General features: G+C 39.6%; 1 protein-coding gene across 1 annotated transcript; it reads left to right on the plus strand.

Moving 5' to 3' along the window:
• Positions 1-10,934: 10,934 nt before the first annotated feature.
• Positions 10,935-17,008, plus strand: MMAA (metabolism of cobalamin associated A; the record flags this gene model as incomplete). Its single annotated transcript, XM_081998753.1, has 6 exons — positions 10,935-11,355; positions 12,470-12,592; positions 14,010-14,180; positions 14,496-14,581; positions 15,141-15,290; positions 16,721-17,008. The coding sequence occupies 6 exons, from the start codon at positions 10,935-10,937 to the stop codon at positions 17,006-17,008; spliced, it is 1,239 nt and encodes a 412-aa protein (XP_081854879.1).
• Between the last annotated feature and the right edge of the window lie 6,237 nt (positions 17,009-23,245).

Here is a 23,245-nt window from a genome sequence, read left to right on the forward strand (position 1 = left end):
GTAACTCTGTAGCTGACAGAATAGTTTGCTATTTAATAGGGACAAATGTGATATCTGACACCATAACAAGAATAAACTGTGTGAATATAGGGTCTAGGTAGGAAAGAGCATCCTTAGTGGTTCTAGTTGACCTATTTGGCTTGTTACTCACGTTTTTGCAACAAACCTGGAAGTCTTGAAACATGCATAGAAAGGTACTCTGAGGAGGAAGAGTTCAACTCCTCTACTTAATGGGGAATAAGACAAGAAATAGCAGGCTTAAACTGCAGAGAAAATTTAGTTTAATACTGGGGGCAGGGAGGAGAAATTCCTATCAGTAAAGATAGTAAACTGCTGTAACGACTTATCTGGATAGGTTTTGGAGAATTGGTCATTGGAGATTGTCAATGGCAGGCTAGAAAAATGCATATTTTGGAAATAGCACAGGTGTCCTTGATGCATTCTTGGATGCTTTCCTGCTCTGTGCTGTGACTGAGTGTTTACGGCTTGGTCTAAACATCTAAGAACTGAATTCTGTCAGAGATGCTGATGCTGAGGATCCCTTTGTTACTTCAGCATATTTTCATGCCTATTGAGACATACTGATTTAATATAAACCAGGCAAGAATACTTTTCCCCTTTTCTTCTTGTTCCATATGCCTATGTAGTTAAAGTGAAGATGAGTTACAGATAAAAAATTTAGTGATTTGCACAGCTATCCTAGTGACAAACCTCACTTGCTGCTGGAGAGTGTGTTCTGCTGACAGCATTTAACCTTCATTGGGAACAGCTGGAGCATGAATGTCTCCTATGAGACCATCTGGAAAAGAGTTTCTCCTGAGGCTTATCAATATTCCTAACAGCAACCTACTCAGAGTCTTCGCGCTCAGAGCAGCAAGACCAGAGAAGCGGTGACTGCTATAATGGCAGGGTGCTAATGAGTTTGGAGAAATGTTACTTTTGTAATTGGAAGTGATACAAACAGTGCCATTAAAACAGATTGTTGATACCTTTTTTTCTTGTCATAGGCTTAGTTATAAGAATGGATTCACCTGAAGGAGATGACATCAGAATTTTTATGCTTTCCACAATTAGATGGACAGATCATGAGGCTTTAACTCATGAAATGCTGTTTTTCTAGAACACCAGCTAAAGTGAGTGAGGATTTTAATGACCGCTTATTTTTCCTTCCGTTGAACAGTAGCACAGAAGAGGTGAAATGTCATTGACATGTGATTGTGAAATGTGGCCTAAGAGCTGATAGCTCTGACTTGAGCTCTCTATTTCTTGTTTGTTTGGTTTGGGGTTTGGTTGGGTTTTTTTTTGTTAAAGACGTTGCTCTCTAACAAAAAGATCTTTATAGCCCAGTGTGTGGTATAAAATACGAGAAGCTTTTTCAAAGGCAAAATCAAGATCCCTTCCCTTCAAGAAGCTTCTCATTCCCCAAGTAACTCTGCTGTTCTAATCCTTTGAGTTTCCACTCATTCAGTCTTTTTTAGAATAAGTAGGTCCAAAAAGTCAGCAGCAGAAAGGGATGGTGGTGGGGAAGAGACGCTTCAACAAAGGAAGGCCTTGAATACTTTTAATGCAACGCTGTCGATTTTTGCTTATCTCATCATTTTAGGTCACGTTTAAGATCTAATGGGTGTGTAAGGCCTTCTGTCAGACCTCCACTATTGGTGACTGACACTCTCATTGAAGTACTCAGCATCTGTTTATCGTGTTCTAGTGTCAGTCTTGTTACATGAGAAGGAAATAGCACTAGGAATGTATTCCGGAACAAGTAGCGAACAAGGACAAGGAACGGTGTGTACACATATATATGCATATATGTATGTAACACAATGTTGTATTTGGGTGTTCCTCTGTTAATTTTTTTAATGTTTCATCCACTGATGATTTGAATAGTCTGCCTCCGGCTGAGCAGAGAGTTGAGAGTTGGAGCACTCCTGGAAGTTGGTATAGCTGCTAGCAGAAACGGGCAGAAAGTCTGAGTCTAGGCCAGATTAGGGACACATAGGTAGATACAAAACTAGAAAATTTGGGAAGAACTAGGTACAGCTTTTGACATCTGACTGCTGGTGTTTCTTTCCATAGCACTGTGAGAAGGGCCATCGAACAGGGCTGGTAATAAGCTTTAATCAAATAAAGAGCCATTTGTTTAATGCTGAGAAGCTGAGATAGTATGGTTGATCAGAAAGAAAAAACTCATTCAGTCTGTTTCCTCTACTAAAATTGCAAACCATCACATAAATACAGTTGAATCTGGTCTGAAAAGGATGGAGGATGCTGATGACTGCAAGTCATCTGAGGTGACTACCACAGATTACTCCATTCTTAACAATAAAACATAAAATCCTTTAACGTTGATTTATGCAACAAGGTAACTCTTCATACCTTTCATATGAAGTTTTCAGTTTGATCACCACACTGATATTCTGAATAGGTGTCTTAACCAGTAATTCTTTTCCTGTGTTAAAATTTATGCTCTGTATTTTGTTTCTGGTTTAGGTGGGAAGTAAGATGGCATTCCTACATAAGCACTATGTTACACAGAGGTCTTTGACTTCCTGCAATGACCATAGAGAGGGAAACAGCAAGATTCTGCTGGAAAGTCAGAAACTCACTGTAAGGGACTCCTAAATAGAGTTACGGCCCTTTTCTGCTAGTCTTCTGTGAGTAACTCTTCAAAATAAAACCCAGATGGCATTCATGCTGGCAGAGGTGTGACTTCTATGTTCTACATTCTGAAGCCTACTGAATGCACTCTGAATAATTGCTCAGTGTGTTTAAGTTCCTCGGGTTGTTAAAAGCCTGCCATGGCCGAATAGGATAGATTTACGATTGTGATGATGAAGTAATACTGAATTCCTCTGTGTTCAGAATACATCCAAGGTGCATGGCATGACAAAAATACATAGCGCTAGCTTCCCCTTCTGGCCAAAAGAAGTAAGTGATCCTTGAAGGCAAGAGTCACACGAATTATTTCTCAATTTTCTTTCTATGTGCTAAAGATAAACACTAGTTTCCAGAGAACAAATTAATGCTTAACCACCACTGGTGGGGTGGGAAGTGCTGGTGGAACATTTTTGCATCTTGCAACATGATATAATGATGTATCGAGATGGGGTTGCCGTTGGAACATAGAATTATTTTCTAAACATGGGCCTAATTTAGAAAGCAATTAGGTAAAAATACCAACTTCTGGACAGAAAGATTCCCAGTGTCCCTTCTAGACCTCTATTAGCTGGTGCTAGAAACAAGTATTTTACTGTTTTTCATATTCTGTATGCTAATTTTCCCCATGCAGCTGCATCAGTTATGATTGTCACTTTTTTTTTTTCCTGTTTGGAGTTCAGGGGTTTTTTTGCTTGCTTTTTTGTCTTATGTAAAGATTGTCCTTTCATTTTAATTCTATGGTACAATATTTTGTAGCATTAGCATAAGCTTTGTAAATGTAGGGTGTACTAGCATAAAGTTGTTTATTTTGTGGTATAGAGCAACATACACAGTATGATCCAACAGGCTTTTCAACAAGCCCTTTCTACGTTAGTTTGCCAGCCTTTTGCAGTGCTGTATTATTACATTTCTGGATGGGTTGATCATCCAACATCGAATTTTAGCAGAATCTTTCCTCTTTGTCATTTTCACTCCCATCTGCTACAGCTGCCTGGAGAAACAGGATGTTTAAATCACTAAACAATTCTGCTTTATAAGAAGACCAAAGTCTTGCTTTTGTGGGCATGCTGGAGAGTAAGCATGCGAACAGAACATGCATGCACATACATACATGCCAGAGAAACAGAAATTTCCTGCGTGATAAATGATAGCCTCTTACTTAAGGCGCTTAGGTGGACTGCAGGAAACAGGCTTCCCTGTTTGTACCATGGGTTTGGTCCGAACTGGAAACACTTAGGTTTTCCTATATCTCAGTCGTGAATCCCAGTTACCAGGTTTATCATGGGCTTGGTCTTCCTCATCATCTTGGCTGTAAGTGTCATCCTGGAACTGAAAATGTGTCTTGATATGTTTTGCCGCAATGTTATGTTCCTATGGACAATTCTACCCACTATCTCACTTCCACCAATTGTGGTTTTCACCTGCTTGTGAAGCAGTCAGCATAGGGACGTTGAGATAAGAGACTTCTGAGCACCGCTGCTGTTGCAGATGCAGGGGAAAAACCCATGAATGCATGAGAGATTTAGTCTTTATTCTTCATGTTCAAGTTGTAAACTCAGTTGTGCATTCATCATTCATTCCTTACCCCAGTGTATGCTTCACCTTGTGAAGGTATTCACTTTTTGGTGTATAAGGTTGTGCTAATTTCATACCAACCTAATAAATCTGTAGCACACTGGGGTGGGGGGAAGGAAGATTGTATTTAGTCACTCGAAAGTGTCAGTTCTTTGCTCCCATCTTTGTCAACTTCTATAAAACTTAGAAATTGCAGCCGATCAAGCCTTTCCTTAAACAAAAAGTAGCTGGGAACGAGGGTGCCTTGTCAAAGTAAAGTGTCAGATTGTATTATACTTCTTATGTTTACTAATATTCTTGCTGTGGTTTCATTGCTGTATTGAAAATAATCAGGAGGAGGCAATTAATGATTCCCTTGTCAGCTGTGCCATAATGAACTACATGAGAAATATTTTGATATCATGAGTCATTGGTGGCCACGGAGAAAAACATGGTCTCTAAGCCAAGCTTCTAAATACTTTCTTAATTGAAAGAAGAAGATTAATATTTTACTGGCAAGTGACTTGCCCTTCCAGGTTTATAATTTTAACAACAAATCAGTCTGGGAAGACATTATTTAACTTGCTTTTACAACCAGTAGTCTATATGAATAATGTTTGGGGTTTTTTCACCATATAGTAATTTTATTTTTATTTTGTAAGAAATGTGAACATTTACAGAAAAGATAATTGCTTTTGTAAGAAAATACTTTTTTAATCTGTCCCCTTTATATGTCATTTTATATCTGGGACAGTTCAAATTAAAAAACTTGTGCATAAACAGTAAAAAACTTTCCTGTAATGGTTGATGTAATTTCTCACTAGTGTGCAATCATAGCTCAGTTCATACCAACCAGAAAATGTTGAAGTCACTGCTGTAAAGTTTTGTGAATAAACTTCAACGCCTTTGTTTATAAAGATCTTATACAAATATAAACCATAGGTATTTAAGATATATTTCTTCTCTTCTTTCTTCAGATACTCTCTTGTAGGTCTCTAGCCAAAGCTCAAAGAGCAAATTTCTTTTTCCAGCTCCTCACCAGCACGAGGACAGTGAATCTCCTCAGCTGTTGGAGTCGTCCCCTCTTTGTAGGTTGCTGAACCCGCAAAGCTATGGTAAGGCTTTTGTCTCCAGACCTAGCCGGGGAGCTGACTTGCTGCTCTGTCCTGGCCTTTGTAGTAAAACCTTCGAATGCCCATATGCAGCAAAGATGTGTTTGTATAGATGTTAATGAGCCTTTGGGGAGATGCGCTGCTTTTCTGCTGTTACCTTGCCTGAGTCACGAGTGCAAAACCTGAGGCTGGGGCTCGTAGTGCATTTAAACAGGCAAACTTTCAGCTGTGAATATGCTTCCTATTGGTTTTATTTCAGGTGTCCAGTTATCTTTTAAGATAAGGCAGAAGGAATATTCTGTCTTAAGTGCTGAGACTGTTCTTATTAAAAGGCTGAAAATAAGGCTGTAAGCGGCAGTTACCTTCCTTAGCATTGTGCTGCAAAGAGGAGATTGGTTCAGTCTTCTCTGCCTGTGTGAGAACTGAAATTAATTGAGGAGTGTCCTCTAAAATGAAGGGTAAGTGGTCATTCAGTCGCCACTAAGTTTCAATTTGTACTGTGGCAGGGACTGTAGTTCTTTTGTAACTTGGCTACACCTGATATACAGGTAGGATTTAACCCTCACCACAAATGGACGCTTGTTTGTTGCTCCGGTCAGCTGTTGTAGGCTGCAACAGAGGAGACCACTCATTTGGGTGTTGGGAGGCAGTGGGTCTGGTTCATAGTCACGAGAGGGGAAACACTGCGATGCTGGTTCCTGGGGGCTGGGGGACAGGCAGGTAGTGTTCGCAGGATGGACCCTGATAGAGTTTGGATGCTGAACTTTGATCTGTGTTATGTCAGTCAACATTTCTAATGTAGTTTAAGGAATGTCTTGTTTTTTGTTTTTTTTTCTCGTACCACTTACAGCGATAAAACCACTAGTCTAGTTGCAATCATACTAGCCAAGAACACGCATTTGCAAGTGAGAAGGGTGGACTATTAGATGCAGAATGGAGAAATGTTAGAGGAAGAGAGAGAGTGAAGACAAGCAGGTGCTACACTGCAAGGGCAATGTGAGTAGTCAGCGTATTTGTATTCCTAAATGAGGAGTTCATTTTGCAAAAAGGCATAGTGGGGAAAGGGATTTGGAAGCATGACAGAGCCTTCTTGAATGCCCTTCCCAGCCTCACGGGGTGGGGGTGGTGGGGGGGAAGAACTGATGAAATAAAATCTCATCTCTAAGAAATCATAATTTCTTCTTGTAAGTGATGTGAATTTCATAATTCTGTAACCATAACTGGTTGTGACTGTAGGCATACCAGGCCTTTTAATGTACAGAGGGAGGGACCAATAGAGAGTTCCTAACAGAAGTACATTTTTATATGTTCAGAGAAAAGCCTGGTGAGCTTCAAGCTGATGCTGTTCTGTTTAATTTGTAACTTGATTTAGATGATAGAGATTGGTAGTTTTGTATTTGTCTTTGCAGCACGTTGCTTATAGCTATGTTGATGAACATATTAAATATCATGATAATAATGTGCACAAAGATTACTTGGGACTTCTTAAGAGGAGGTAAACAGAGCAGGGAAATAAAATGCTGCCAGAGAAAGGAAGAACGAACTAATCCAACTAAAACTGCAAGGGGAAGCCAGTTAGACGGAATGTAAATTTGCATGGTGGAATTTGGCAAAGATGCTAATGGCAATACTGTTTCTCCTGTGAGAAGTTACAGAAGGCTCTTTTTCTACTATTTCATAATGATTTTGATTCAGATGCATATTTTGTCTGAAGATTTGTGCCTCCCTGCACCCTTACTCCATGGCACAATACTTTATAACACTTCACAGGATGTTTGATTTAGTATTGGCTCAGAAGGAAGACTGCCATTTCATGAGTAACCAGCAGTACCATTTTCTTGGTAATATCTGGGGTAGATTTGCAGCAAGGAGGTTAAAACAGATCATTTTCCTTAAATCTTGGACAAGTTTGCAAACTGTGGTGGAATAACTATGAGATGCGTATTTTTATTCTTCTGACACTCCTGGGGAAAAGAAGCAGAGAACACAAAAAGGAAGATGACTTAAATTTGAAATTTAAAAAAACCCACAAACACCCCCACCCCCCAAAAAAAAAAAATTAAAAAAAAGAGAGAAACAAAGAGGCTGATGTGGAAAGCTACTGAAGTACTCTCCTGAACACCTCAGCTAGGATGTTAAGTGAGTTAGTAATGACTGGGTAAAGAAGGTGTGAGCCAAGAGAACTCCACATGCTGGAGATCAAAAAGCACAAAACCAGTGAGCTGGACCAGAATTCATTAGTCCTTGTGTAATAAAGACCAAAAAAAAAAAACATGTTTGGTCACATACGTTAAAAGACCACAGGGGAAACATAAATGCCCTGTATAATATGACAGAATGTAGATTAAGGATACTCTAGATATGGTCCAGCTTCTAAGGCAATATTTTGCCTTTTTTTGTATGAGGTTAGTATAACATAAAATTAGAGATTGTAGAAGAGCACACAGTTCTAGGAGACCTGTGTAATCTCTATTTCAGAATATTGAAAGGAGGAGTGTATATAATGGTCAGTGCAATAGGAAGTCTTCCTGTCATACCTGACATTCGGGGACTATAGTCTCTGGAGAAGAGCAAACTTGTTGAATAATGGAGTTGAGGGGAAAGGGGAAAGAAGAGGTGACTTGAACAATTTGGATTTCTACACCTCACCACTATGCAAGGTCTTGAAATGGTTCTTGTAGGAAGAGTACTCTTAAACAGATGCACACTTGTTCATAGTCATTTCAGATTGGCAGTGCAACTGATGAACTGTATAAAATAGCATAAATTTTGTTCTTAACTGCTGAATGCACAATTTAATCTCATCCCTATTATTCCTGTCCACAAGATTATTACAGACATAGACCTGAACAATCCACTCTCCTCTTCAGCATTGACAAAATGTGCAATTTTGTGTACCCATTCATCTAGTTCTTGCAGTAAGTTCAATGACAAAAGTATTCAAGATGAAAACATACAAAGTAGAATAAAATGCAGGTTCAATGATCTGTGATGAAATGGTAGCAGAATGGCTTTTTTGTTGCTGCCACTGTTATTAAAATAATAGAGGGCATGTACTACCTAGGTTTAAGCACAGCACTTGAAACAGAAGGCCTTAAAACTTGTTTAAGGAAGAGATGATAGTGATACATGCTAACGCTGATGATAAAGATCTGGTTAAACAGAAAGACTACACAAGGCTATTTCGAAATAGGAATTCTTGTCTTTTTCTGCTGTGGTTTCATCGCATGCTGATAGGGACACAAAATTGCATGTTTTCTCAACTCTTCCAGGTGGATTGTTCAGTTCTCTGTCTATGATAATCTTATGGACAGCAATAATAGGAATGAGATTAAATCGTGCATTTAGCAGTTAAGAACAAAACTTGTTATTTTATACCATCCATCAGTTGCACTGCCAATCTGAGATGTCTCTGAACAAGTCTAATGCATTCTAGAAAAGTGTTGGTATTGTCGTAAGGCACTAGTAACAAGCTTAGCTAGCCCCTTTTGTGTTTCTGTTTAACAAGATGAGGTGCAGAAAAGGCATAGTAAGATGACCAGAGAAATAACAATTTAAAAACAAACAAACAAAAACCACAACAAACCAACATTCCCTGAGAGGAAATTTTAAAAATCAGGTTTGTTTAACTTGACAATACGAAGACTGAAAAGAAATATGATTTAATAAACGTTTTGGGAGCTTAAGCATTTATTCTCCCTGGTATCTGAAATGAAATCAGGGAGTAGTAAATTGTCACGCACAAATTCAAACTGGTCCTTTTTAAGATTTCAGAGCCAGAGAGAAGTGATGATTTGCAACATTCTTTTTTAGAAGGGCAGGGCAAAGAAACTGTTACTACGTTAGTGTAGAAGTCTCTGTACTCATGAAAGGCCAGGCCATGAATCTTGAGCCTATCTCCAAAGTGAGGACTTGAAAAAAGAGGTGGTTGCCACTGTTGTTGCGTGTACCTATAGTCCCTTTTCCTTAACCTGTAACATTCCTTCAGGGGAAGTTTATGTTTTCAGTGACCGCATTCACTAGTTGGTTTCTGGGATCACTAGGATGTTAGACTGGAGTTCAGGGTCACTTTTTGAGACTAGGATGACCTGCTTAGGGTGTGTTTGCGGGCTGGTCAATGCTGGGCCTTGTCTCCCCGTGCAGAGTATGGTGAGCATCCCCCTTTTGAGGGGCTGTTTATGTCAGCCAGCTGCCGCCGTTCTGCCTTGGTATGAGCCCAGGCCTCTTCTGCCGCCACAGCGCGGTGGGCAGTCGAGCAGGTGGCTGTTTGGTCTCGGGGGTGACCCCGATTCTGCCCCAAGGAGAACCGCTGGCGGCAGGGAGGGTGAAGGAGCCGCTCCGGGCAGCACGAGGGCTCTGGAGTCTCTCAGGGTGCCACCACTCGAGGGCCGCTGCCGGGGCCGAGGAGGGCCGGGATCCTGCAGGACACGGCGGCACGTGCCGGCGGGGGGGGTGGAGGGAGCAGGGGAGTGGCCGCAGCGGGCCACCATCGGGGGGATGGGCGGGGCTTGGCGGCGCATGCGCGGCGCTACCTCGGCGCAGGCCTCCGGCAAGGTGGGCTGGGCCCCGCGGCCGGACGGGTTCCGGCTCAGCGTGAGGGCGTCACTTCTCCGCGGCGGGGAGGCGGGGCAGCGGCGCCCGTCCAGGTGGGCGATCCGCGTGAGGCTGGCGCGCGCCCGTGATTTCCCGCTCCCCCCCCCCCCCCCCAACGGTCTCCTCATGGCTGAGGAGACTGAGCTGGGTGCGGGGCTGGGGCTGTCCTGGGTCCCGGTAGCGGGGGCCGGTGTGGGTGTGCGCCCTTCCAGACCTGCGGCGCTGAGGGGCCGCCCTGTCTTCCGGGAGCCCGTCGTGGCATCCAGGGTGAGCCTCTCCTCAGAGGCCTCGGAAAGTAGCTGCAACGGCGGCTTTTGTGAAGGAGCGGCCCACCGGCCCCTCGAAGGACCTCTGCTTGGGTCGATCTTTTAGGCTTTTAGCCGTGCTGCAGTGGGTCAGAGCAGGCCCAGCGAGCGCGGCGGTTGTGCCTGCTGCTGCAGCTTTGTGTCGGTCCTCCGGGAGGTTTCGTCTCCTCGAGTTTATCTCTAAATGTTCTTGTGTTTTGACCGCTTTTTCTTCCTGCCCGCCCTCCCTCAGTTTTGGGAATAAGGTGCAAAAAGCCCCTCCTGAATAATTATTATTATTGTTTTTAAAAACTCTGCGGTCTTCGAAGTAGAATATGTACAGGAATTTCAATAAGCATAAGGGTTGGTTTGGTTGGTTTGTTCCTGTTTTTTTAGGGCACCGTGTGTGCTCTTAGAAGCTGTCGTATTTAAAAGTGCTTTTTATTTGCTTACAATATTTTCGCTTATTAAGTACGATAATAAAGAGATCCTATGCTATTAAAGACTTCATAGCCTCTTTTTGCTCCGTTTTTTTCAATGGGAAGAAGGAAATACCTTTTTTTGTTTAAAACGGCAGACATGGGTAAAAGAAAAGCTGATGATTGCCTGTGTATATAGGTTTCATCTGAGTCCTTACAAGTGCTTTGAAGGTAGTAAAATGTTTTTCTTTCTCTTCAGGGCATGTGCAAACAGAAGTGAACTGGTACCTCTGGTACTTCTAATTCCAAACAAGATGAAGATCCCTTCTTTGCTGCTGAGATTCCCTCATTATTATATCTCTAGAAGAATTTACTTCACGAACTTTCACTTAATTTGCAGAGCAGACTTCCAGCGCATTGAATCTCTTACGCCAGTGTACCACTATCGTACAAAATGGATATGTTCGTCAAATGGTTTGAGGAGAGGGCTGTGTCAACAAGTGGCTCCTGACCAGCAAATAGAGGGACTTTCTGACAGAGAGCAAAGACTCGTAGACAGACTTTACAATGGACTAATCCAGGGTCATAGAGCCTGTTTAGCAGAAGCCATTACACTTGTAGAATCAACTCAGAGTAGGAAGAAGAAAATAGCCCAGGTGCTCCTTCAGAAGGTATTATCCTACCACAGGGAACAAGAAAAGTTAAATCAAGGAAAGCCACTTGCCTTTAGAGTGGGTTAGTCCTTTTATGTCTGTCCAGTAGTTGCTTTGATGAAATTACAATCCTGCTTTTTCATAATCACTGCTATTCTTTAAGTATCACGGTCTGTAGTCCTGGATCATTAGTTTCTTGTGGTTTGTAACCAATCTAGGTCACTTCTGTTGACTAGTAGAATTATGGCTTGAGCTGGAAAATGCTTTTGAAAAAGCCGTAGAAATAATTATTGCTTCTTGGGGGGAGGACACAGTTACTTGGGGTTTTTTTAATAACTATTATAAGCTGAAATGTTAGGTAGTTTGCAGATTGATACAGCTATTATTTACGCTTAGATAGGGAAGGATGTAGTTAAGCAGACCTGTTCTTTTCCCAAAAAAGGTGTTGTCTTGAATACTTCCTGAATCCCTTCATTCATCCACGAAAGAAAAAATATGTACCTTTCTGTTTTATGGCCTTACTTTAAAGCAGCCTACTTTTCAGCTGAGGAGATTTGAACTGGTTATCTTGGTAACTATAAAATACTTGTATTTGTATCACATCCTTGTGAAGAGATGGAGTACTAAAGTATGTTGTGTCTAGTCGTCATGTCTCATGTGTGTACAAAGGTAGTTAAAACAGGAACTTGGGCACAGAAGTGAGAAATAGTTGGTGGAGGTTAACAAGTTAATCTTAGTTTGCATGCTTTGACATGTATATCGCCCAATTTTTTTGAAATAACAGCTCTTCAAGGTAAGGGCTTTTGCTTTTAGAGTGTGTTGTTTATAAATAGTAAATCTGAAAAACACAGATTTAGGGTATGATATTTTTAAAGTTCCGAAGTATAAGCCAGTATAGATAAATTTATTTGGAGGAGAGAAAATAAAGCTGCATAAACCCAACATTATGTTGCTATGGGTAGGATGGGGGGTGGTGAAGCGAGCGCTGCTGTGTTGGGTGAACCAAGGTCATGTATTTCAACTCAATTACAGTTGCTTCATTGGATATATCTGTTGTGGCATAGCTTTCATTTGCCTTTGTTGTGGCATTGTGCTAAAGTCTGAATTGTTACCAACTTAGAAGTTGAATGTGTTCATGCGAGGTATTATTTATTTGATTAACAAAATGTTTTTTTCTTCCTAATATGATTATTTAGGATTGTCTGGTCCTCCTGGTGCTGGGAAATCAACTTTCATAGAATGCTTTGGAAAAATGCTTACAGAAAGAAAATACAAAGTGTCTGTGTTGGCTGTAGACCCTTCCTCTAGTACAAGTGGCGGTGAGTGTGATTTAAAGTTTGAGTCAGGCTTCTACTACCTTGTCAACTATAGCAGTATCTCTTCGAACCAAACAGAGGAAAATTTGCGGGTCTATAAAGGTAAAATGTTAAAAATAAATGTTGTATTAAGTTTTCATTGTTTCCTCTGTGTGATACGAAATTGGGAAATAGGTATCAGTGTCTTAATTTTGTCAGGTTTCCTCTTTTGCAGTGGTCAAATGTTGCTTTATAACTTTTTTGTCTGAAACTTTAGATAGTTGTCTGTCTTTATTTCTCTGTGAATGGAGGAGTAGGAGGGTATTAGCTTCTGCTTAAATTTCAACAGTGGTAATGCTGATCACTGGGCAGGAAGCACATGTTGTTTTAAAACTATTTAGAGGATGCTGCAATGTAGATCAGGCTGGATTTTGGAACATTAATTAGTTCTTCTCAATAGGAATTTTTGGATTTCTGTTGACTATAGTGGTTTAAGGGTCTCCTGATACAGCATCATTGACCATTTGTCTGACTTGTAGCATGATTTTTTTTTTCCTAAGTTTGAAATTCTTCAGAGTTGTGTGGCTGTAATCTATCACTCTTAAATGAAAAATTTTAGGGAAATTATAGGCTGACCCTGCTTGATTAATGGTATCTCTGACGTAAATAGTATATTAATAGAACGTTAATAGAATAGAGTCATAGTAGAATCTTGATTTTGCTCTTTTTCTAATGGGCAGCTGCCAGGGAACATAATTACTTTTTCCAGCTTCTATACTGTCAGAGAAGATGTTGCAATGAGTAACTATTTAAAAAGAAAAAAAACTTCAACATTGCAATGACCTGGAGCTAAGACCGACTATGTTCTTGAATGCATACATTCGAGACGTGTCAATAGAATAGCAAAATATGATAGCAAGACTGTATCAGTTGAAAGAATGGAGCAACTCTTCTCTTTTGGAATGTGTATCGTGTGTAGATCTCACTGAATCCAATTTAAAGTTTGTATGAGAAGGAAGGAAGGCAGGGATGCATGTCAGCTTTCTTAAAAACAAAACAAAAAAATCTACCATCAACAAGTATCAGAATCATAAGGCAGAGCTTTGTCCCGTTGGACAGAAACAGCAAAGATGTAATTGTGTGTCCTGCTGCGTGTAGACCTCAAAAAGCCATTCAGGAATTGCAGAATTCATTCTGACCTAGAACAAATTCTTCATATTTGGTAGCAGTAAGGTCTGCTTATTAGGCCTTTCCAACTTCTAATAAGGCAGAAAAACCAGGCAGTAACTCAGCAAAGTCTTGAGCAACTGTTATTGGGATATTCTTATGTGACTGGCTTCATCCAAGAGACCTGTCTTTTCTCGCTCTTTTATTGAGAGGGGGAGAGGAGCAAGCGTGGCTGTTCTGTAGTTTTGAAATAATTTAACATTAAACGTTTAAGGTTCTCTGTTGGGTGATAAAACACGGATGACTGAGTTGTCAAGAGACATGAATGCATACATCAGACCATCTCCAACCAGAGGGACACTGGGAGGCGTAACAAGGACCACAAATGAAGCCATTCTGCTGTGTGAGGGAGGAGGCTACGATGTTGTTCTTGTGGAAACAGTAGGTATGTGCTTAGGGTTTTCTTTTAATTATCCTGTTGTGATATCTAAATAAGGTGTGCTACTAATTGCGTACTTTCATCCTTGATTTTGCTCATGCTTTCATACATGGTTACTGGTACAAAATGAATGCCTATTCTGTCAATTTTCTAGTCCTGTACGTTTTGTAAAAACACTTGTTTTGTAAAAACTATTGTGTTTCATGTTGTCTTTGTTAGTGGCATTTGTTCATGGTGCTATACTGGGATCTGTCATAATTGCTGTCATTAATGTGACTGAAAGTTTGCAATAAATGGTCAACTCTGGATTTAATTTTTTAGGTGTGGGACAGTCAGAATTTGCTGTGGCTGATATGGTTGATATGTTTATATTACTGCTACCACCTGCGGGTGGAGATGAATTACAGGTATTTTTCAGTTTCTCTTATTCAGTATTACCTAGGACTAGAAAGAGAAACTTAAATCCAAGATGTAGTATTTGTCTGTGCAGAAAGTCCTTATCAATAGTTCTGTAAATTACACTGCTACTATTGAAGTATTTTCAGTGTCTTACCAATTTATTGCAGAGTTAGGATCTGATATTCAGCCCCTAATTTTGGAAGTACTAGGATGTAAACTTTTTATCCTCTCACTTACTTTGGCCTATTTACTAGAGAGTGTAAAAAGGTTTGCAAACTTGGTCATGTTTTGATTAAACTTAAGTCTCTACACATGAAATAGGTTATTGTGTGAACTCTGATATCCATATTTAGTTTTCTTGTGTCAAAGTAGAGTAATAACTAGTAACAACAGAGGCTGTTGGTACTTCTCTTGCATGGCTAGTACATACGCACGCATGCAGTCACAAAAAAGTCATCAAGAGCCACCAGAAACTAAAAAAGCATTTTAACCTGCTTTTTATGATAAATCAGCATGTCACAGTCCTTCTGGGTGGGTATTCATGATTTCTTTCCGTGTTCCTTTTAGGGTATCAAACGGGGTATAATTGAGATGGCAGATCTAGTTGCTATAAATAAAGCTGATGGTGATTTAGTTGTGCCTGCACGGAGAATACAAGCTGAATATGTTAGTGCTATGAAGCTGCTTCGCAAACGTTCAAAGGTTTGGAGACCAAAGGTTTGTGTACTTCACTATGGTTTGTGGGTGGCATGGGTGTCTGGTTTGGTTTGGTTGGTGTGCTTGGGGGTTTTGTTTTGTTCCCCCCCCCCCCAAAAAGTGCTGAATGAGTTGGGATTGTTGTCGTCTCATCTAGCTATTCTAGTCATCCTGGGCTTTTCGATAAAAATTTTAGTTCAGTTGTTTAGTTTTTCACTGTGCTAAAGAGTTGATTGCTGCTGCTTCTGCTTCATCTCTTATCTCAAGGTGTGCTACATGAAACTCTGTGCAAAGCCAGTCCTGCTCCCCATGATTTCTGTCCTGAGCTACAAACTCAGCACTAGCAGACCTATTGCTAACATCAGTAGTGGTGCAAACTTGTCTTGCTTTTTTGTAAACTACATATCTTAAAATGCCCCATAAGCTATTTCTTCATCTTTTATAACTCTGAGGCCTATCCTTGCCTTTGTTCTTTCACTTGTTCATGTATTTCCTTTGTTGCTTTACTTTTTTTTAAATTTCTTACATAATAAAAGTTCTCAGGGAAGAATGTCATCTACTTTTGTATGCAATGTCTAGATTATTGGAATTCTCATCCTGTGGGCCTTTAGTTTCAATGCAGTATTCCATCTATTAAAAGGTTATGGTAAATTATTAAGGAAAAGATTCAGTACTAATTTTTAGTATGTGTATATAAAATAAGCACACACACGCTCTCTCGCTCCCTTTACTTACATACATATATATATAAAGGAGGTTTGCTCTACACTGGTATTGAAAATTGACCCATTGAATTAAGTTTAAATCATCTGGGCTGCTTGAGGCTTATCCATCATTTTGTAATTTTTGTTTCTAGATTTGATGAGAGGTCACATCTGATAAACGTGGCCCAAAAGAACTGTTTGAGACCAGTGAATTAAACAGGTTGTCAGAAATCTGTCTCCCTTTCAGTGATGGCAGTGTCTGACAACTGTAAGAAAAAAAAATACTTGGCAAAATGAATTCCTAGTCTGGAATGCAAATGCAAAAAATAGTTGAAATACCTCCTTTCTGAAATACGTTAGTGCAAAAAAGTAGCTACCAGAGTGTATCTACCAGAATACGATACTAACTCTTCGTTTAAGTAAAATGGCAACACTGTACCTTTTAGCTAAAGGACTCATTAGAATTCATTCTCACTCATTATACAAGCAGTTGGACAAGGCCTATTTATCCCAAATACTATGGATCTCAGGGTTCACTTATAGTTGGTAGAATCCAAATTTTGAGATCTTTTTTTTTTTTTAAAAAAAAGTAAGCAGCAGAAAACTTCTTTGAGCTTCACAAAATGAGTGTACTGAAGTAAGGTTGCCTTATGCATTTCTTAATTTTCATGCAATCTACCTGATGTAGTAGTTGAACCCTCAAGCCCAGCAATTACTTAGCTTTAAAAATTCTTCTGAATCCAACAGGTAATGCGCATCTCTGCCAAAACCGGAGAAGGTATCTCAGATATGTGGGATAAAATGACAGAATTTCGTGACCTTATGCTCACAAGTGGTGAGTTGATTGCCAAACGACGGAAACAGCAGAAAGTGTGGATGTGGAATCTCATCCAAGAAAATATGTTGGAACATTTCCGGAGTCACTTGGCAGTCAAGGATAAGATTCCACTTCTAGAAGAAAAAGTTCTTAGTGGTGTCTTGTCTCCTGGGCTGGCAGCCGACCTGCTACTGAAAGCATTCAAAGATGGTCTCTAAGCATTACATTCTACTCTGTTCTTGTCAAGTGCTTTATGTAAACATGAACATTAAATACAGTTTTTCTATGTGTGGATTCAAATGTTTTATTACAGCAGACATTAATAGAATACCTATCCAGAACTCTGCAAAAAAATACTGTAGGATTCTGTATCTCCAAAGATCGTGACAGACCCAAACACTCGGAGATTACTACAGACTATAATGGGGGGAAGAGTACACTTCTACGTCTTCTATTTGTACACGCCATAGATCTGTTGGTCAAACGTATGCCTGTATCAAAATGTGACTGGTTTTGGGAGGGTGAGAGAGAAAGGTTTGCGGTGGTGCAGAGTTTTATTGCAGTTACGGGACCGTCTTAGAGCAGTTGAAACTGCAGCTTTCCATTCTAATATAACATCAGCTGTTGGCAGTATGGATTGCGCTCTCTTTCCTTACCTTGAGTGACAGCAAGAACACTGAACCCTCTGGCAGCACCTGACCACAGTCTTCGTTTAAGTAAATTGTATGCATATAAATAGAATATAGTGGTGTTTGGTCCCTGTTTGGAAGCTATAGTTAGTTATTAAACGCTATACACTAGGAGAATGGAATTTTAACCAGTTTCTAAATAGGTGTTTTAATACAAAAGCAAAATTTAGACTTTTTAAAGCAGACATCACATGGAACAAATGTCATCCATGATGTTTTAATAGCAAATGTCTCTTGTAGAATACTTGATCTCTAGTAATATTGGTTTGAGGTTTTCTGATCTGACTTAAGTTTTTTGAGTTCAAACAACATGCCCAGTTGTGTTTGGGTTTGGTTCCCCCCCGCCTTTGTAGAAGACAGGGCTGCTTACAACCGAAAGTACTTTTTGTGCTAATTTCCCTTGAGAACAAAGGGAAATGGCATTTTCCTAAGCCATGAAAGCAGAGCTCATCTGGTACCTACTAAATATGAAGGGTAAAGTAGAAAAATGCTGGGGTTTGGAGACCTGGCAGAAAACCAGTAAAATAGTAACAGATTTTGTCAGTGCATGGTTGCTTACATAAATTGACTTTTAAAAAAACCCACATCATTGGAAATGGTGATTTTTATAGTCTTTGATTTTCTGGACACATATGTAAAAGGTATGGTGTCTGTAATTTTTATTTTAGCTCAGTTTCACCTGTTTGGCTTCCAGAAAAGTATGTGTTTAACACAATGTTTGAGTTCTGGCAACCGGAGTCTGAATTTTTGAAACAATTCCAGGGTACCAATGAATTGGTTTGCTTAGAATCTCTTTCTTTTTTCCTTTGTTTTTTTTTCCCTGGAGTGATTTTTTTTTTTTCTCTTCTGTTTTCTTCCTTCCTCTCATCCCAATCGTTACAGTGTGTTCCCAACTAAGTTTACTTTTTCCTGCTAGACCTCTGTGCTTCAGAATTTTTATTCCTGTGTAGGTATAATTTGGCAACTATCAGAAAAGATGAATGATTGTTGAAAATGCCGAGGCTTTTGTATCCTTTGGTTTGTCAAAGTGGCGCTAATTAAATAATGCAGAAGAACCCTCTATCCTCAATGCTAACATTTCAGTTGTTTTTCTCATTGTATGATGGTGTCTGTATAATTGTCCGTATATTTTTACTCTAAAAATACGAAGCATGACCAGAAAGTAAAAGGCAAACTGCAAGGCAAAGTAAAAGTACTTTGTAATTAAAAACAATGATCCCCCTGTATGTTTGCAGTGAAATAATTAACAAAGAGTGTTGTCCTGTTTTGTGGGACATATAGCCAAGGCCTGCCTTTGTTAAGAAAATTTGCATCAGTGTTGCTGGTTTCGACCACATAAATTGTCAAAACTTGAGTGCTCTGACACCTCTTACTCCTATTTCTTAACCTTTGCATCCCAAATGAGTAATTTGGGATTGCTGCAACCAGTTACATAGAAGTAGCTGAAGGATTGTTAGGGGGTGGCAGAAGCACAGCAACTTCATTAGGACCATGCTGAATTGTTGTGAAAAAGATGTAGCAGGTACAGTTTCTTTTCTATTTACAAACAGTCTCTATTGAATATGACAAAGTGCCCCAAACGAAAAGCATTGTCTTCTATCCTTTCAGCCTTAAAAGTAACTGTATTTTGACAGTACCTAGTAGACGAAATGACAGGTGGAAAATGAATTCATGAGAGCAGCAGCAGCATTTTAACTGGTGAGTTCTCAACTTTTTTGATAGTCCATTTGTTTCGGGTAACAGTTTTTAAGGGACCTCATTTGTGCTTGTCTGTTAGATCAAACCCTTATTATTGTCATTACTTTTTCTTTTGTTGGAGGCTGCTGTTTTCCTTGTCTGCTGTATGTGAGCTGTCAAGTAAGTAAAATAGAACCTGCAGCTTTGTTTAAATGATGGCTGCTGAAGCAGAATATGTTTTACCACTTCCTCAGGATGTTCTCTGGACATAGATCTGTCCATCTGCTTAAGCCATAAGCCATCGTTATTTTCTCATTTTGTTGCTTCTTACAAAGTATTGTTAATTTACTAATTAACTCTTAGCAGAAGATGGTGCAATGGCTTAAGCGAGTTCTACTTTTCATTCAACTGCATTTTCTTCTTAAAGTAGAATGGATGAAAATTAAATTTGCCGCCTTTATGTGTTCATTTGTGCCTCATGCTTCAGTAGACAAATACCCTTATACTGAAAAAGGTCTTCAGAAATGGCACAACAGATAAGGATCCCTGCTTTGTTTTTCAGTGATTCCCCTACCAAATTGAAAAGCTGTACTGCACAAACTGTGACCTGAGCCTCACATGTGAAAACCAAATTCTTTGTTTTATAGCTTGTAAAACTTTGCTATGACATGTTTCGGAGTCAAATGCGGTTTAATTAATTGTGAAGTTTTGTTTATGTCCTCATGGACTGGGGAAATGCATTGTCTTCAGAAGGGCTGCATAGCTTTATTAGTAAACAATTCAGTATCTCCCAAGATAGGGAAGAGAATTTCCAGCTCATCATTTCTAGCTCTGTGGGATTAAGTGGGGTAAAATGCCTTAAAAGATTATCATTCAAGTAAAAAGGCTTCTGAAAAAAGATAGTAAACAAATCTGTTGAGTAGGATGTTGACATATTCTTAGTTGCTAGAGTTGTTAAGTTGCTCTCATGTTAACATTTAAAACCATAGCTACTGCAGAACAGGATGAGAAAAAAATGTAACTTTATAAGAAAATAATAAGATTAAGTTTGTAGTGAGAGGTATGATAAACTGTTAGAGAAATTGATATGGGAGGTAAGGAACAAACTTTTCAGATAAACAAACTCTTGCGTCCTACAAAGTCTTGCAGTCGTATGTAAGTGTGAAACTTTTCCTCAGGTCCTTGTGTAATAGATGTTGCCGGTGTTTCACAGCTGGAAAAACAAGTGTGGTGAGATCAAGTGATTTACCCAGGACTCTGAAACAGGTCAGTAGAGTGTAAGGATTATAGTTCTTTTTATTATAGTCTTTACTCTGAGCCCCATATGTATTTACGGCCATGTTACTTAAGGTTGAAAAAATGCTCTTAGCAAGTTCATGCTCTCAGTGTGACTTCGTCCTTTCATATCTAATCTATTTTCAGTGACAGGACCTGGTGACTCCTTCTTGACCACTGTTCTGTTGTAATGTCCTGCTTTAAGTAGCAGAAAACTTTTCCTTGATATCTAATCTGCCCTTGCCTTTTGTAAATGCATTATTTCCTGTTAGGCATGCTTGTTCAGTCTTTGTGTTCTCCTCGCATATATTGTTTCTTTATTTGTGAAATCTGCAATGTGTTGGGAGTCTGCAGGTCTGGAGATTTTGGGGGATGGGGATTGAGCTGAATAATACTAATGAGCTTTTTCTTTTTAACCTTATGCAGTTCCCTTCCTAAAATTTTCTTTCTTAATGTGGCAAGACTCAATTATTGACTTGCTCTGTACTGGTGTAAATGTACTAATTTCCCCTTTACTTTCCCTTGCTCAGAGTGCTCCATTGCTCCCCTCTTGGATTCACAGTCAAGAAGTAACGTTATCTGTGAGTTAAAGTGAGAAACATTTTCATAGAGCTTAGTCCTTCCATAACTATTCCTGCTGGACTATTCTAAAACAGATACCATTTGAAGAATGATTGAACAGAAGTTGATAAAACATGTATTTAAAGAAAAATTAGTGTATTCCCCCAGAATTATGATTTGGACAATCAACAGCGCACACGTTGACTAGCAACAGGTTTCAAACCCTAACTCAGATACTCCATGGTCATATTCCTTACAGTTTATTTTAAAATAACCCACCCAACCCCATATTAGACATTATCACAATTTGTGGATTGAGAATAAAAATTTCAAAACTAAAAACTCATAAGCTGTTACAGTACATGTTTAGAATGGAAGTATGATAGGCATGTTCTGTTCCCTGCTGCCATACCAAGGTGCGGTTCAGCTGGTGAACAAGCAAGGAAGAGAGGAGCTGACATTCATGGTAGTCTATGGAGAAGGTACGTTACGGAGCGGCAAGAACATCTTTTTTTTCTCCCATGGGAGAATAAAACTTATCGTAGACAATTCACTGTCAAGGTGCAAAAACTGATGTTATCCACAGTGTTTGCTGTGTGAGGTTTACAAAAATGATACATTCAATTCCCTTTTCTATCGTTTGGATTTGTATGTTGCAGGGGACTAGTCTAGTGCAGACACTTGTCCTTTGGAACTAGGTTGTTTTGTCTGTAATTGGGGGGAAAAGATGGAAGTCCTTGTAGTTTGAGTAAATGATTGTTCACTTGTAACAAAGAAGTCAAAAGCTTCACTTTTCAGAATGCATGATGAGATTCCTGTTTTTTTCCTTAAAGTACTATGGCAAAGTGAGTTCCTGCTGTACGTTAGTTACTATGTCTTCATTTTCTCTTACGCTTAGATGTCTTTCACTGGTAGAATAGCACAAAAAAGCTTTAGTTTAGTTATACACCTTTTTAAATTACTCAAATATTCATAAAGTTAATCAGGGTTTAACAGTGTTTTTGCTTTGTTTCTTCTGTTGAAAGTGACTTTTATAACCTAAAGACTATTATAACTTCAAGTGACGGAGCTGACCTGCACTTGTGGCAGACCGCAATGGCTGGGGGTGCATAACGTACGTATAATGAGAAGATACTCTCAATGACAGTGTGGCTTGTAGCGTTACAAAGCCACACTGCTAAAGGTTTCTTGCAGCCCTGAATCTATGACACGAAGATCCTGTTTGTAGTTTTCTAATTGTAACCAGCAGAAGACAAGGGTAATATTAGTTTTTATGACTTGTTGCTTAGCAGCGTTGATCAACAAAAGTACAACGTTTTCTTTTCCTGTAGCCTTGGTGAACCCAGGCTTGGACACAGCTCACCAGCAGAGGACAAGGATTTCTGAAATCGTGTGAAACTGTTGTTCAGTGTCTGTTAGCAGCACCCGTGGCACAAGTCTCCTCTTGACCTCTTCGTTACCTTTGCCCTTTAGTCTTTGTTCTCTCTCTTGTCAAGTCTTAGAAGAAAACAGGCGCCATGCTAAGAAGGTGTGGAGGATGGGAAGTTTAGAAACAAGCCAACTGTGCGAAGATGTATCCTGCTGGTTATGGGGAAAAGGAGCTGAGCTGCGTCCCAGGCCATGATGTCAGACCCTCCTCTCATGGCAGGAGAAACAGACTTCAACCATCACAGTAAGGATTATTCTTATTTAGAGAAGGTTTCCCAGTATTTTGGAGTAGGCAAAATAATCCATAGAGGAACAGGAAATCAGGATGCTGAGAATTTCCTGGTTTACATCTTTTAGGAGGGATGTCACAAATTGAACTTGAACGGATATTGAATTTGTTTGAAAATAGTTAGGGATCTGCACTGAATGTAGGTATAAAGACAATCTTCCGATCTTCCTTTTTTTTTTTTTTTTTAAATCAGACCAAATCTGGTAAAGCCTGTAAAACAGGTGCAAAGAGTAAGTTGCTTGTTTCACCTTACTTCTGAACTGTAAATTGTTATTCTAACTGGACAAAGGATCTTTAGTGACATTACAAACTGCAACAACTAATGTGCCTTATGATGGCAGAAGCTTAGACTAGGAGCTTTTACTGTTACTCAGATGCTTGTCTTTTACCTCTAGATCAAAGTAAGAAACAGCTATTTGTATACTTTTTCTGCTAAGAATGTTGTGATCCTGAGACATCTGTAAGCTTGTGGACATTATGTGGAAAATAATGCCTTGTCAGTCTGCTGGTTTTCTCCTTTCCCCCCCTCTCACCTC

Source organism: Phaethon aethereus (assembly GCF_964289735.1).
Source record: "Phaethon aethereus genome assembly, chromosome: 4".
NCBI classification, from domain to species: domain Eukaryota; kingdom Metazoa; phylum Chordata; class Aves; order Phaethontiformes; family Phaethontidae; genus Phaethon; species Phaethon aethereus.